General features: G+C 40.9%; 1 protein-coding gene across 1 annotated transcript in view; it reads left to right on the top strand.

Moving 5' to 3' along the window:
* The window catches only part of LOC117989000 (uncharacterized), a 62223-nt gene that overhangs the window by 19214 nt on the left and 25266 nt on the right, over window positions 1–17743 (top strand). The window contains exons 5-8 of the mRNA XM_069503587.1: window positions 6015–6137; window positions 14351–14464; window positions 14876–15001; window positions 16955–17083. Of these exons, the coding sequence (XP_069359688.1) occupies window positions 6015–6137; window positions 14351–14464; window positions 14876–15001; window positions 16955–17083 (492 nt within the window). The remainder of the gene's footprint in view (window positions 1–6014; window positions 6138–14350; window positions 14465–14875; window positions 15002–16954; window positions 17084–17743) is intronic.

Here is a 17743-nt window from a genome sequence, read left to right as displayed (position 1 = left end):
TCATAGTGATTCTATAAGGGTTCCTTTTTTCCTTTTGAGGCACGGAACCCTAAAAACGTGCAGTCTCAGTATAACCAGTGCAATGGGTAATGGCAATAGTAAGATCCACCCCAAGGAACAAAGTCAAGACACACGTCGCCAGTGTGTCAGCCATCTAATAGTCAGCGGTCTGCCATCTAATACAGGGTGTAACCGTTCACGCACTTGCGCGGCGCATGTTCGCCCGCGCGGACCATGGACTGTACAATGTACATACACCTCCGCAGGATAGCACCGCTTCAACCCAGACGACCAAACGGGCGTCCTCTACCTCGCGAGCTTCTGCGGTCACCCACACCAGCGCAACGTGCTGATGAACATGACGACGATGAGGACGACGCAAGCTTTACCGGCTTTGACAATACCCATGTGCACCTACAGTACGGGTGCCCTGGACCCAACACACAACCGAGACCTCGAGGCCCTAAGCCAAGAAGGCAGGCCTTAGCCGACAACGGCTTAAAGGACGTTACCGGGGAAGCGTTCTTCCCCGCGCCACACCCGGGCAAGGAGGCCATGCCTCGAGGCCCGTACCCCCGTCTTGGCCTAAGTTAAACGGAGAAGACCCCGCTGCTGCAGAACGCTAGCAAAAACGAAAACCGGTAATAGTACTGATGATTACTGATTATGATACCACATAAAAGAACGCGAAAAAATAATATCTAAAAAATCCTACATTTTCTAAAAGTTGACGATATATTGCAAATAAAACATCTGGCTGCTAGCGTCAACCAACGTTACATAACTTGGCCACTCGGAGTCAATGCCGCGTCGTAGGCGGGGCATTGACCCGAGTTTTGTACGCTACACATTGCGACTTTGAAAATACTAAATCACTAAAACTACAAAATGAGGCAAATGGTTATTGGTGTTGGATTGTGTTTAGGTAGTATAACAATAACGCTAAGTTTTTGCTAGCGTTCTGGTTACATCCTGTATAATATAGTCTAATAATTTTATAGAGCAAGGAAGGTTACGTAAAGGATATAATAAGGATGAATCAAACCAATCACGATAATATTAATCAATAAAGTAAAAAAATGTTACAAAAAATGGAACTGTATTAAAATAATAGGTATTTGCGGTGGCATTATCATAACTTGTTAGCGTTTGACCCATAGAGCAGAAACAAAGAGGAGATGTTGTATAAAGGTTCGTACGCACCTGAGCGGCGCGGCGCGGCGCTTCAGCGAGCTGCACGTCGCGGCACAGAGCGTCAAAATATCATTTCTATCATTTTGTATGGCGCATATCGCACTAGAGCGGCGCTGCACAGCGCTTCACCGCGCGTTGCCGCGCGGCACGGCTGGAGAGAATATTTTGAAGCGCAGCGAAGCGACGCGCAGTGCAGTGACGCTAGTGCGATATACCCAGCGGCGCGGCACGGCGCTTCGCGCTCGTACGCGAACGGGTATAAAAGTGACGCGCAAGTGACGCGAGGTGCCGCGTACTGAAGTTGTAGTGCGGTAGGCACCGTCGAGCGGCCTGAGGTGACGCGTTCTGCAGTCGGACTGAAGCGCCGCGCCGCGCCGCTCAGGTGCGTACGAACCTTTAAGATTTCCCTATGAAATATCGAGTGACATTTTGCGGGGTGAGGGGTTGTGGAACGCCGCCCACTTCTCAATTTTCCATCTGCGGGTTAGTAGCAAAACTACTCGCTTAGCGACCTAACATCGATATATTGATGTCACTACATAGTTCAGCTATCTCACACTAGATGTCAATAAGTGTAGAAATTACGTATAAAATTACTTACAAATGAAATGTGATACCATTCATAGCATCAGAACGTCTGTCTGAATAACTTTGACACGATAAAACACAACACTTCATCCTTTTGTTCTTAAAAACGCGAAAACACACCGATAATACGAGTCTCAATATATGTGAACCTGACGAACGCAGACAGCATACTAACTAAGGCCCCGCCCACAGTGATGACGTCAGGACCTAGTTGAAAATCACAGTGCACAGTTGCTTAGGCCAACTCCTCTTTGTTTCTGCTCTATGGTTTGACCGCATGTTCATATGGGACTGAGTCATCGAGTGCTCCTCGTGAGTTGATGGTTGACTCAGATCAAATAGCTTCATACAGGACCTGGATTTGTGTTGCGGTGAAAGTGACACTGATACACTTTTTTATTTTTTCACAAATTACAAATTAGTCTGTTTATTGCTCGAAGTCCTTAACTCAAATCCTTAATTGGGTATTTGACTACATCAAAAATAAATAGAGGGTCTTCCAAAATACGTAAAATCCACGTCCTTTATTGGTTTTAAGTGTAATAACCATTTTATATTATCGATTAAAGTAAAAAAAGCACGTCAAATGATTGTGACGTCACACACCGGTATTTCATAGAATTTCGCGTACTAAGCGCGCGTTTTGACGTTTGATAAAAAGTTACTGATTTGACTTTAGAGTTGTCAAATACCGTATTGATGTAGGAGGAATCTTATCTATGTGCCTGAGATCTAGAGATGTACTTATAGTTGAAATATAGGGGACATGAAAAGAGCCTCCCCAGGTGGTCCTTAGTTTTATACCGATCACAAGCACCCGGCGTCCCTGGAAGCAGCTACTACATGAAAAAAATCAGGAGGCTGATTAATCTTTTCACCACGACGGCTACCTTTAAGACGGTTCACGGTTGCGGCTTTTTGAGCTGCCCATGTTTTTTTAAATAGAGATAGCGAGCAAATAAAATAAAAAAATATAATAAAAATCTTTTTTATTCGTATAAACTTTTACAAGTACTTACGAATAGTCGGATGCATCTACCACAGGTGGGCGGCACCAAATGAGCAGGCGGGTCACCTTATGTTAAGTGATTACCGCCGCCCATGAACATTGCCCAGAGGAACTGCCGATGCGTTGCCGGTCTTTCAGGAATTTGTTGGTCCGCCCCTTGAATAACCCTATGTTGTAAAGGGAACACCGCCGAAGGGAGTTGATTCCACAATTTGCATGTGCGTGGGAAAAAAGGATCTATAGTACAACGGGTCGTCGAAGTGCTCCAGAAACCCAGGTGGTGAGGGTGGAATTGATTGAGGTGACCGTCGACTCGAGAAGAAGAAGAAGTTGAAATGAGACAGATTTGAGTGAGATCCCTGAAATGTTACAAGTACGCTTAAAAAGGTGTGCCATAAATAAAATATGTGCACAGTCATTTTTGTGCCGATTCGAATTTTAATGCCACCGAGCGTACCGGGAATCCAAATTGAAACTTTGTATGAAACCTCAGACAAACAGACAAAATAATAAAAGTCAATATTATCACTTAAATGACAAGTGAAGCATCGCATAGAATTTGCAAGTAATACTAGCGAGTGAATAATAGGTGGAGTGGCAATGAAGGGACGTTTTACGAAATTGACGATATTTGCATATTGCATGCAACATTCATTTCATAACCGTTATTTCCCACAGGCACCTACCTCCGAGTTCGTATAAACAAATAAAATGAGTTTTAAAGGTTTTGCTTTTAAGGAATTGGCTGGCTTTTATTTTCAAAATCTATATCCATATGTATATTATAAAACTAACTCCACTAGGTGGACGGACAAAATCAGACCAGTCACAGGGAGCCGCTGGATTCGGGCGGCGCAAGACCGTGGCGTGTGGAAGTCCCTACAAGAGCAGTCCCTGTCTATCGGTTGATGATGATGATGATGATGATATATAAAAGGAAAAACTGACTGACTGACTCATCTATCAACACACAGCTCAAATTACTAGAATAGAATATATTTTTATTCAAGTAAACTTTTGTGGAGACTCCTTGAGTGGAGACCGCGTTTAAGCAAGCGTAGTGTGGGACGCCCTCCAGCACGATGGACCGACGATATAAAGAGGCTGGCGGGAAGTGGCTGGATGAGGAAGGCTGAGGACCGGGTGTGGTGGCGCTCTTTAGGAAAAGCCTATGTCCAACAGTGGACGTCCACAGGCTGATGATGATGATGATGATGATGAAGTAAACTTTTACAAGTGCTTTTGAATCCTCAACTAGTTTAATTTACTGGATGGAAAGGAATTTTGAAAATTCAACTTAAAAAGGTAAAATAGAGATTTGAAATTTGTGTAGTTCAGGCGGACGAAGTCACGAGCATAAGTTAGTTAGTGTAACTAAAAGGTGCCCACAACTTTGTCCATGTGGATTTAAGTTTTTTAAACTCCGTCGGAATCCTTTGATTTTCCGGGACCATAAGTAGCTTATTATGTAAGACTATATTTCAATAAAACATTTTCTCACATAAAAATTTTACATCAGTATTTCAGAAACTGGAAACTGAGAATAATAGAGTTGTCCCCGAACCATTCTTCCGCTTAATCGCTCAAATATAGGTCAAGGAATCACTGTGAAAGTTTTCCCCTCGCCAATTGAATCAATTATCCTACAGTTCGCTACAATTGTTATTAATATTGGAACTTCCGTTTGGTAAATATTTCATCCTTATATATACTCTTTTTCTTCTTTTTCTTTATTGTAATGTATACTTACTACTAAGTAGTGGTAAGTCACGTAATTTGATGACCGTTAATTTTTTTTTTTTATCGCTATAACTTTATTTTGCAAACATACATTAAAACAACAAAAAAAACTATATATAGTATATACATACAGAAAAACTTATCACTAAAAAATTTATATTTACAAAAAATATACGCCGTCCAAATGGTCAATTATGGGCATTGTGCCCAAAACACTGGCGCTATTACCTCGCTGAACGGCAAGGCTCAACCGTTGAGCGAAATAAGCACCAGCTCTTGGGTCACCAGACGCGTGGATCAGCTTTTGGGACACGACGTTTATAAAATTATTTATCTCCAAAGCGCAATAAATCCGACTAACGGCGATTACGAACTCATCCGATCCGAGTCCGTGAAAATACATTCCTTTATTAACTGACTACCAAAAAGTGGTTCTCAATTCGGCCCGTATGTACATCGATTATTTCGAGGTTTCTGGTCTGATTTGCAAATTTTTTTTACTCAACAGAGAAAGTTTCTGTGGTGGTCCGATAAAAATTTCTGGATCCAACTCTTTAATCCTGATGCTGCAGGGATGATGTAGGGTACAGCACTCCTAAACTATAATTATTCAGGAACTGCGGATGATGTAATATTATTTTGGACACCAAGCATAGACTTTATCATCCCAACTCCTCAATCCTGATGCTGCAACTCCTAAGCCGTGGTGATTCCGGAATTTCTGATTGTGAATTGATGTTTTAGGTATTAAGCAACGGCTTTACGATTACATTCCAAGTCCGAACTCCTCCTGATGATGCATGGTACATCACTCCTAAGCCATAGAGATTCAGGAACTGCGGATGGTGGAATATTATTTTTGTTGCCAAGCATGCCAAACGATGCAGTGCGTTAAAGATCCTTAGGCGTTGTCCTAATTGGCGAAGATCGCACGATGACACGATGCGGTCTCGTCGTGCGATGAGTTCAAACATACAGATTTCATCAGAGTGTCCTATTTGAACCTCGCAAGTAATCGTGCGAGCACATGAATGCTTTAATAACGATCGTACGATGCGTTTGATCGTGCGATCATGTAATCAAAGCAACAGATCTCTTTTGAGTGTCCTAATCGGTTACTACGCGATGGGTCGACGCGCGAGGGGCGCGGGACGAGAGGGGCAAGGGCCAACAGTTGGAGTGACACACAGCATTCGGGTCCTTTTTTCAATGTCATTTGCAATTTTTAAAGCAATATTGCCCGACAGCAAAAACTGTGCATCTCTGTAAAGAGCCATCGTTAAAGTGGCGCGAGCGCCAGCCACCGAACGACGGCATCACACGATGGACATCGCGCGATCTATTAGTACACCTGTTAGGTCATCGCACGACCACTTTGATCGTGAGATGAAAAACGCATCGCGCCATCGTACGATCGCTCCCAATTAGGACGCCGCCTTAGCCTGTAATGATAAAAATTAATGTAATTATGTTTTTTCCACAGAGCCAAAATAAACCCTGGTACATCTATGACGGAGGCTGTAGAATGGTACACAAACGCCAACGCAGCCTTGCTCACACACCTAACCAAGGAGATCAAGGATACCGACAGCAGTACCATATGGAGGTATGCTTTATACACCATTTTAGAAGTAACCAAGATAACGGGATGTCATATTTTAAAGCTTTTTTTATTTTACTAGCTTATGCTCGCGACTTCGTCCGCGTGGACTACACAAATTTCAAACCCCTATTTCACCCCCTTAGGGGTTGAATTTAAAAAAAACCTTTCTTAGCGGGTGCCTACGTCATAATAGCTATCTGCATGCCAAATTTCAGCCCGATCCGTCCAGTAGTTTGAGCTGTGCGTTGATAGATCAGTCAGTCAGTCAGTCAGTCAGTCTGTCACCTTTTTCATTTATATATTTAGATTTCTATACAAGTTAGCCCTTTACTGCCACCTCACCTGTTGGTAAGTGAAGATCCAGTCTAAGATGGTATTGGGCTAATGTGCAGGCTCGACCGTACCAAAGGGAGATCTCCCACCGAGCGGTTGGTTGTGCTCGGTAGCGCCAGCTGGGCCGACGGTTGTGTCTTGAAACTTCTATATATACCTAGTCCAGATTCCAGAAAACTCCGTTAGTGCGAGTACTGTCGGCGGTACATTTGTTCGGGACTACACATGAAATGTTATCGATTGAACAGCGCCATCTAGTTTCTACTGTGGCAACCGCCACACCCCTGGTCGGTTTCTACGCGGCATATCTCCGGAAAGCTAAATCTAACTCAAATATTTTTTCGTACAGAACTAATGTTCAAACGTTATTTCCACTGAAAATGGCCGCCAAACACAACAGGATTTTCTTTTTTTTTTTCGTTTTCGTTTTCGTTTGCTATAGAGGCACATCAAAGGTCCCGTGTTCAAAACAAAGATAATTTTGAAAATTAACTTTTTTTTAATACACCGAAGGCTGTCACCCCATAAGCTCTCAGTCCATAAATATTAAGATTCTCTCATCTGAAATGATAATCAATTTGCGGTCACGACTAGGCGATGAGTCAACCAGGACATTCCCTCGAAATTCATTTTAGACTTAGGGACCTTCCCTATATAAATAAGTTTAGAAAGGTTATAAAAATTGTGCGTGACGAATAAGTACTATTTTTGTATATTGTACCTACTACAGTTTCATACGCATTAGCTATCCATCAGTGGCGTGCAGGTCATAGAGGCATAAATGCACTGCTTACCCCAGTTGAATAGCTGAATGCATATTTTTCATAATGACCTGCCAGTAAACAGGCTCTTACTTAACTAGTGCCTACCCTGGCTTCAAACCCTGTGCACGCCACTGCTATCCATACGGGGTTTCCCGAACTTATTCTCATCTGTTTTGCATCCAGGGATGTCCTACACAGGTTCTTTTTTTGGGTGTTTTTTTTAAAGAATATTAGGCAAGTTTAACATTCTGACTAATATTGGGAATATTTCCCCTCCAAAATAAGCGTAAAGCTTGTGCTAGGAGTTAGTGCAACGGGTGAGGTTTGAACCGGCGACCTTTTGGATTTCACTGTCAATCCGTTGAGCTATCGAGGCTCATTGTTTCTTATATAACTCACCAACAAGTTACCACAGCTTGCTGAAAATGTGCTGTTCTGAAACTGAATAACTAATGATGACAACACCAAGACGTCAGCTGATGAAAGACGCACTTTCGCATTATTTATATATTACTATGCAGAATGGATAGTACCTGTGGATTCGTACGGTGTTAGTAATTGTACCTACTCATATTTCCATCCAAATCATATACATTTTAGTACAATTTAATATGATATCGATATCGATATCGACTATAAAACAGTGTACCTACTTGAAGGTACGTAGCACTCTCTTTACGATGATCATAATCATAAAAATCTAATAAAATTGCAATGTCATCTTATTAGGACTTTACGAATTGGGAGACTGTGCGTTTTAGTGTTAATAAAAAATAATTATGCAAGTTTTTTGGTTTTGTAGGTACCTAATTATAATACAGTGGTTAAAAATCGTACAGATCTAAAATGTACAACCACAATATAATCTCTCATTTATCTGCATTTATTTAAACATCTAGTTCTCATCATAGTTTTGAAAAATGTTTACAACAAAAAGTAAATTAACAGAAACAACAGAAAAATGGACGACCAAACATTAACTAAAAATATGTTTTAGTACCTAATACTGTAGTTCTTGAAAGGCCGGCAACGCATCGGCAGTTCCTCTGCAATCACTAATCACTTAACATCCGGTGCCCCGCCTGCTCTTTTGCTCGCTATCTCTATTTTTAAAAATGTAATTCACAAATTCAACGGTTGAATTTGTGAATTACTGGAGGCAACGAGTCATATAATATCTACTAGCTTTTGAGTATAAGAGCCTATAGTGTCTCATGTGAGCCCGAGAACCCCAGAGACTACTATTATCAATCGTTCACTCATGTGTGTGTGTATGTCATGGTAGTAGTAGGTAGTAGCCTGATTTTTATGGTTCCGTACCGTACCTACCTCAAAAAGAAAAAAACGGGCCAAGTGCTAGTCAGGCTCGCGCAATGAGGGTTCCGTACTACAGTCGTATTTTTTCGACATTTTGCACGATAATTCAAAAACTATGATGCATAAAAATAAATAAAAATCTGTTTTAGAATGTACAGGTGAAGACCTTTCATATGATACCCCACTTGATATAGTCACTCACTTCGAAAGTTGAAAATACTAATTATTAGTTCATGACCACAATTTAATTTTTTTTCTGTGATCTAACCCTAAATTCACGGTGTTCAGATTTTTCCCCAAATGTCAGCTATAAGATCTACCTACCTGCCAAATTTCATGATTCTAGGTCAACGGGAAGTACCCTGTAGGTTTCTTGACAGACAGACGGACAGACAGACAGACAGACAGACAGACAACAAAGTGATCCTATAAGGGTTCCGTTTTTCCTTTTGAGGTACGGAACCCTAAAAAAAGGAACCCTTATAGGATCACTTCGCTGTCGCTCCGTCTGTCTGTCTGTCGCGTCTGTCACGGAAAACCTATAGAGTACTTACTTCCCGTTGACCTAGAATCATGAAATTGGCAGGTAGTTAAGTCTTATAACACAAGTAAAGGAATATGAAAGGGCTGCTAAAACAGAATTTTATTTATTTTTATTATGCATAATAGTTTCTGATTTAATAGTAGGTAGGTACCTACCTACTTTAATAGTATACCTACTTTGAATTAATTATTTGACTTTGACTTTGACTGTCATTTTGTGTGGCGTACCTAGTAGTTATAGTGTATTATGATTTATGCATCTATTCCAGCGTACTTATCTATATGTCCATTTCAGTGATTCGTTAGGATGTACTTATAGGTAAAATCATCATCACAAAAATAAGCTAGCTACTCTTGCGCTCCGCCTCTGGAAGGTGGGAAAGTCATTTGTGGGAATGAGTGTAATATTTTATAATAAAATTCCACAAGCAATTTTAGACTTGCCTTTACACAAGTTTAAAAATGTGTTAAAAGTATGCTCCTAAAAAAAGCATATTATACAGTCGCAGACTATGTAAACGATAAAAAAGCTTGGATTTGACTCGGTCCAGCAATGCACGGGGCTGCAATGGCTTGTATAGTACGGTATAATAACATTGTAAATTGAAAAATTAAAAAGAGCAACCGCCGAGGTTCTTGCTGGTTCTTCTCAGTAGGAACGGCATTCCGAACCAGTGGTAAATTAAAACTACCTGACTATTCATAAGCACTTGTAAAAAGTTTACATGAATAAAAAACATTCTATTCTATTCTATTCATGTTTTTGACCCAGTTTCGCGGAGTTACGTCATAACTGCATCCTAAGCTTAATCCGCCGAGCGGCTGTTACGAGCTTGTCGGCTTTGCTTAGCCTCGATACGCGATCGCTGGGAATATTTAGCATTTTCTCGCTTAAATTTATAGTTTTTTTTTTTTTTTTTTATTCAGATACAAGTTAGCCCTTGACTGCAATCTCACCTGGTAGTAAGTGATGATGCAGTCTAAGATGATAGCGGGCTAACCTGGAAGGGGTATGGCAGTTTTTATTAAACCCATACCCCTTTGGTTTCTACACGGCATCGTACCGGAACGCTAAATCGCTTGGCGGCACGGCTTTGCCGGTAGGGTGGTAACTAGCCACGGCCGAAGCCTCTCACCAGACCAGACCAGAAATTTAGAAATTATAAAATTCCAAACCCCTGCCAGGAATCGAACCCGGGACCTCCCACTATTAAGACCACAGCGCTCAACACTGCGCCAGGGAGGTCGTCGTCGTAGTTTACAGTGTTTTAAGTAGTTAAATCACACATGCATTTTAGGCGCATACGACGCGATGGTAGCTTATCTTAGGATGGTAGGTTAGGAAAACCTGTTGACTAATAGACGGACGTGATAGCCTAATAGAAGACTAGCTGATGCCCGCGACTTCGTCTGCGTGGAATTAGGGTTTTTAAAAATCCCGTGGGAACTCTTTTATTTTCCGGGATAAAAGATGTCACTCTCCAGACCTTTATCTATACCCATGCAAAAAATTGCGTCAATCCGTTGCACCGTTGCGATGTGATTGAAGGACAAACCAACAAACAAGCACACTTTCGCATTTATAATAAGGGTACTGCTATTCCTTGTATTTCCAGCCCTGCATTCAATACAAATTATTATACAACTAATCTAATTACACGATACAAAGAAAACGTGTAACTTAATTAAATAGAGATCTTGGATCAAAGGGAGATAATCTACTTGTCGACCTACTTCATAGTTCATCCATTACGTCATATCATAACTAGGTCTTAAGATTAATCAGAGATAAGTTTATCGACACTGGCGTGAGTGATTGGTATTTTAATAACTGGGAATAAATAAGAATGGTAGCTCTTATCTTACACAGAACACTGTAATCCGTACATAATCAGTCCCCTTATTATAAATGCGAAAGTGTGTTTGTTTGTTGGTTTGTCCTTCAGTCACGTCGCAACGGTGCAACGGATTGACGTGATTTTTTGCATGGGTATAGATATAGACCTGGAGAGTTCCCACGGGATTTTTAAAAACCTAATTCCACGCGGATGAAGTCGCGGGCATCAGCTAGTTATTATATAAGTGTTTTCCACAAAATACTTAATTAGTATCATCATCGTCATCATCGTTACCCGATAGACGCCCTCAGTTGGACATAGATTTCTTATAGAGACTTCACCCACCATAGTCTTGCGCCGCCTAAATCCAGCGGCTCCCTGCGACTCGTTTGATGTGGTCTGTCCACCTAGTATTTACCTAGCGGGTCTTCCAACGTGCTTAGGTTACTATTCGAGCGCCTTGGGACCCCAACGTCTAAGCGATCTAATATCAATCGGTTTTTTGAACTAATTCTTAATAAGATAATAGAAAGATCTGTATACAAATTTAGTTACCCCTGTAACTTTGAAACTACATATTTAAGAAATTTTGAAAACCACAGACTCAGATATTATAGTTTCTAAAACGTGTCTATAAAATTTCATTGAGTTTGGTTGGTTAGTACCTAGGTATTCAAAAGAGAATCAAACTACGTTTGTATAGAGTGCGCTCGCCAGCATTCTAGATGTTTGAGTATTCTTAGTAGATTAATCTTTGTATAATATGTCGTAACTGCAAATTAGCAGTAAGCTTTAGTTGGGTAGCAAATTCACCAGATAAGAGCGGCCGTACACGGGCTGTTCGAACAATTGATCTCTGTACTCACTGTAAGTGTAGGTCCAACTGTCCGAGCAGTTGAACTCGCGAGCCGCGACTGCACCATGGTGTAAACTATTTCACATCTCACTGATACTGATAAGAATCCGAACGTCAAAACACGATTAAGTAAGGGAAAAACGAATCTAAAATCCTTGACTTAAAGTCAAAAACTTCACCGATTTTAATGTCGCAAAGCTCGGAGCGTTGAAGTGCTGACTGCAGATGTATGGGCTAAATTAAGCTTTAAAGCAAGGTCATTTGACTATTAAGTTTGACCTGCGATCAGCAATTTGTTGATTCCAAGTTACGACACTTACGTCAAAGTTGGTGACATGGTTGGTGGTAAGTTGATTGATGACAGTAAAATCTGATTCTATAGGTACAGAGCAGTCACGACAGGATAAAATGCTCGTGTGGCTGTCGACTGCTCGAGCGGTCCATATCCTTTTTTAACCGACTTCAAAAAAAGGAGGAGGTTCTCAATTCGTCGGAATCTTTTTTTATTTTATTTTGTAATAATCAACTGTCCCATGTACTATATTGAAAGGAAGATTTTATTGAGCAATACAGTCGCATCTTAAAGCGGTAAGTCATGAACTCATGAAGTACTTCAACTGGCCGTGTATGGGCGCTCTATCTAACTCGTGCAAGATGGCGCGGCCAAATTACTTTTAGTTGGCATTTGGCAAATTTCCAGACCTGCAGTGTCACCTGACTTCCTCTGACCATTAATTACTTGTTCAAGTAATGAATGAATGTTTTATACAACATGTAACTAACGTGGTTCAGCACTCTACACACCAAAGCCATAGTTTTGTAACAACTTTTAATCATTATCATCACCATCATCTCAAACCAATCGTCGGGCCACTACTGAGACGATCTTTTCTCCGAATGCGAAAGGTTTTTTCTTTAAGTTCTGATACAAGTTAGCCCTTGACTGCAATCTCACCTGGTGGTAAGTGATGATGCAGTCTAAGATGGAAGCGGGCTAACCTGGAATGGGTATGGCAGTTTTTATTAAACACATGCCCCTTTGGTTTCTACACGGCATCGTACCGAAACGCTAAATCTGGTAACTAACCACGGCCAAAGCGTCCCACCAAACCAGACCAGAAATTTTAGAAATTATGAAATTCCAAACCCCTGCCGGGAATCGAACCCGGGACCTCCCACTAACAAGGCCACAGCGTTTACCACTGCGCCAGGGTGGTCACCAAAACCTATTAAACATTAAATAGGCATAGTGTAGGCAGTAGGCACCCACCTATGTCCTACACCACCTATACCTACTGATATTCACCATCATCTATATTTTTATATTCGACGACAATACCCCTTTCCTTGTTCCCGACTGACTCATGACTCATGAGGTGACCCGTATCGATGCCATGACTCACATATCTATGTACCTACCTAGTAAGCGATTCGGAATGGTCTAATCGAGTTAACGCTATGAGACCCATGAGTGACAAAGTTAGTCACATGTGATCAACGCGTATTAATTATGACAAGTCTCGGATGAAATATGACTGCTTGATGGTGATGATTTCATGCGCACGCGCCACTAAAAGTTACGAATAAGAAAATGACGTCGATGTCGGTCATCTCGTTGATGTACCTTACCTATAGATTTAGTTCATATACTAATAGGTAGGTATAGTGTCTGTCTGTCTGTTACATTTTCACCAATTTTGATAAAACTTGATACAGAGAAAGCTTGCATCCCGGCAAAGGCCTTAGGTTAAAAAAGACTCAATGAACCAAAAGCTTAATTTGCTGTAATCCGCTGAAACAAGTCGAATCTGTATGGTGCAACATGCAGCATGCGAAATGCACCGCCCGCCCTCCCACTGCTAAACATGCAGGAAGAAGCAGCCACCAGGCAAGCAATACGCACCACCACCACGCAGCACCACACAAATCCCGAACACAATCGACGCACGTTTCGCCCCGACACCGAAGCATTCTCAGGAGATGTAGACCTTACAATGCACAATTGCAAATTGTAAGGTCTACATCTCCTGAGGATGAGGATACCCGCATGCTTGAGGGTGTTCTCCATAATGTTCTCAGGTGTTTAAAGTCGGCCAATCCGCACTTGGTCAGCGTGGAAGACTAAGACCACAACCCTTCCAATTATGAGAGGAGGGCCGTGTTCTGTAGTGAGCCGGCGTTGGGTTGATCAAGATGATGATGATGAACGCGATAACCTAGAAGATATTATATTCTGGAATGGATAAATAAAAATCTAAAATCTAAATCTAAATCAGCCTGTGCTGTCCCACGTCTGGGCAAAGTCCTCCCTCCGATCCTTCCACCATTTCCTATTTCGTGCCTCTTCAGGCCACGTAACTGTAAAGTTACCTAATTCATCACGCCAACGTCGCCTCGGTCGACCACGCTTGCGTTGATGATTCTGGGGCGTCCAAAAAGAAGCAGATTTTGCCCATAACTCATCTGGCATACGGCACACATGACCTGCCCAGTCCCATTTGAGTAAAGCGGCTGCAATAAAAATAAAAATAAATAAATAAAAATAAATAAATATATTTTTTACAGATACTTAGTAGGATTCAAGAACTTGCTTCGGAGTATAGAATGCAAAGGCATAGCCTCAGTTTTGGGGATCAATTACTTCGCACGAGGCTACCTACAAGCCAGGGCGCATCAGAAGTAAGTCATGTAAACTTACGAGCAAAGAATTCGGGTCGGTACCTAATCTTCTAAATATATAAAAGGAAAAGGTGACTGACTGACTTACTGACTGACTGATCGATCAACGCACAGCTCAAACTACTGGACGGATCGGGCTGAAATTTGGCATGCAGATAGCTATTATGACGTCGGCATCCGGTAAGAAAGGATTTTTGAAAATTCAACCCCTAAAGGGGTGAAATAGGAGTTTGAAATTTTTGTAGTCCACGCGGACAAAGTCGCGAGCATAAGCTAGTTGGAATTAAAACGGTTTGAGCCACTCTTTTCATAGAAGTGTATATTATTTGAAAAGACTAGACTTTGCTCGTCGACTAGACTTTAAGTTCACAAAAGATTTATTATACTTAAATTACTTGCCTATTATTTTAGGTACATAAGTCACATGGTGCTAGGCAGAGACCTGCTCGACAACACTCTGAACCTGGTTCCGTCGCTTATACCTTTGCATATGGACATCAAGGAGGACAGCCCCGAATACCAAGTGTTGGAGAAAAAGTAAGAGCCTTCAACATCTTTTAGGTATATAAACCATGTGTAAAAACCTGCTGTGAACTAAATATACCTATATAAATAGGAAATGTGACTGACTGACTGACATGATTGACTGATCTATCAACGCACAGCTCAAACTACTGGACGGATCGGACTGAAATTTGGCATGCAGTTAGCTATTGTATCGTAAGCATCCGCCAAGAAGGATTTTTGAAAATTCAACCCCTAAGGGGTAAAAATAGGGGTATAAAATTTGTGTAGTCCACACGGACAAAGTCGCAAGCATAAGCTATACTTATATAAATGGAAAAGGTGATGACTGACTGGCTGACTGATTGACTGATCTATAAACGCACAGCTCAACTATGGGACGGATCGAGCTGGGCTTGCAGATAACTATGAAAGGATTATTGAAAATTCAACCCCTAAGGGGGTAAAATAAGAGTTTGTCCACGCGGATGAAGTCGCGGGCATAAGCTAGTCGTTTAGGTATAGATATTAATTAGGTATTTAATATACTCGTAAATTTTCTATCTTTGATTTATTGTGTAGTGTGTACCTTTTTGCGTGAAAGCTCACAAGTGTTAATGAGATAATAATATGTCAAGGGCCATATATACATATCCCTTGACGAGTTTGTTTACTCAAAAACAAATGTGCCCGCATCTCAAGGCTGACACAATTTCCATATTACATGTGATAATAATGTATATGAAAACAAACACATTAATTCAAGGCACGGGCTTAAATCTTGCAATGGAGTGTAAATAACGAAATTGAATTCGTGAGCTACATTATTGCTATTTGGGAGCTATCTTGAAAAAACAAAAAAGCCGGTCAAGTGCGAGTCGGACTTGCACACGAAGGGTACCGTACTATCGTACAACATTATCTACTTTTTTTTTTAATTTACATGGCAGCTATTAAATTTTGTTGTCGTAAATTTCAACTCTCTATCTATTACGGTTCATGAGATACAGCCCACTGACAGAACGGACGGACGGATAGCGGAGGCTTAGTAATAGGGTATTATTGGCACCCCTCGGATACGGAACCCTAAAATGTGATTCCAGGATCGGGTTAGCGTGGGGTTAACCGTAAAGGAAAATAAATTGTTTAACGTCTTTTTTCAATATATTGGATGGGCATTTATTTTTACCGATAGTAAGTGTAGTAGATAGCTAGTGAGCTAGAAGCTGTGATAGCCTAGTGGTTAGGACGTCCGCCTTCTAATCGGCGGTCGGGGGTTCGATCCCGGGCACGCACCTTTAACGTTTCGGAGTTATGTGCGTTTTATGTAATTAAATATCTCTTGCTTTAACGGTGAAGGAAAACATCGTGAGGAAACCTGTAGGGCGATTGTCTAAAACCTGCATCAATCATTATTACAATCTCAATTGTTCTGATTGGCTGAATTTGTGCGATTCTTGTTGCAACAATGCATTATGGCCAATAGTGAGCGAGCGTCAACCAATCAGAGATGATTGCGATCGTGACATTGTAGCTGTCAAGCAACCGCGGTAGGGCCACTGTATGCCTGAGAGTTCCATGATGTTCTCAAAGGTGTGTGAAGTCTACCAATCCGCACATGGAAAACAAAACCCTACTCTCTGAGAGGAGACCCGTGCTCTGTAGTGAGCCAGCGATGGGTTGATCATGATGATGAAGTGTAGTAGAGTACTTACGCGACAGTTCGAGTTTTTTTTTTTTTTTTTTAAAGAATATTAGCCATGTTAAATAACTAATATTCCCCTTTCCTCTCCAACTAAGCGTCAAGCTTGTGCTAGGAGTAGGTACGACAATAGTGCAACGGGCGGGGTTTGAACCGTCGACCTTTCGGTTTTCAGTCCACTCCTTTACCGATTGAGCTATTGAGGCTTAAAGAGATGGCGATCGACTTAAAAAAAAGTGAGACAATATTTCCTGTAGGTTCTAATAAAATGAAACAACTTGCAGGAATCAGCAAATAGTGGACAACAAGCAACAGGCAGGAAGCGTCGGTGCAGCCATAGAATACTTCGACCAGACTGCCACTCTGCTTGGCAAGTTGAGAGCTGTGCAGAAACAACTGAGGGAATACATAAGGTAATCATACACAATTCAATGTTGTATAGAAGCAGGCGTTACTTTGCGGAAGTCCATGATATGTAGGGTTCATGATTTCTAGAGCTTATCAATTTCTCGGGTCTCGAGAATTCTCGAGGCTAATTTCTCGGGTCTTCTCGGGTTGTCGAGAAATTTACATTTACGTACGGATTTGCATATTCTTCGGTTCCAATAATGCGATTAATCAACAAATTCAGTGGTTTCCTCTCAAATAAAAGTACCAAAATAATTATAAGACTTTTATTGATAGTCTTCAACATAATTAGCTTCTTTTTCTTAAAGATAACTAAAAAAATAAGCTATTCTGACATTTGTGACTTATACATATATACAATTACAGCACAAGCACAGCATTAAAAAGAAAAAAAAACCAACTTAAAACTTCTAGCTTCTTTCTTTTAAACAAAACAAACAATAAACAAAAATTTCAACATGAAAACGTTAACCTTATCCTAACTTATAATTAAATTACAATCACAGCACCATTTTTGGCATGTTAATTAAAAAAAAAATCAAATGAAATTTTTGCATTTAAAACAAACGGCAAACGCAAATCGTTTTATTTTATAATTTCATAGACTCAAATATGATTTCTCGAGTTCTCGAGTTTTCTCGAGCTTGATTTCCCGGGAACAAAGC

Source organism: Maniola hyperantus, chromosome 15 (assembly GCF_902806685.2).
Source record: "Maniola hyperantus chromosome 15, iAphHyp1.2, whole genome shotgun sequence".
Classification (NCBI taxonomy): domain Eukaryota; kingdom Metazoa; phylum Arthropoda; class Insecta; order Lepidoptera; family Nymphalidae; genus Maniola; species Maniola hyperantus.
The sequence above is the reverse complement of the archived record's forward strand: the minus strand, read 5'-3'. Positions and strand labels throughout refer to the sequence as shown.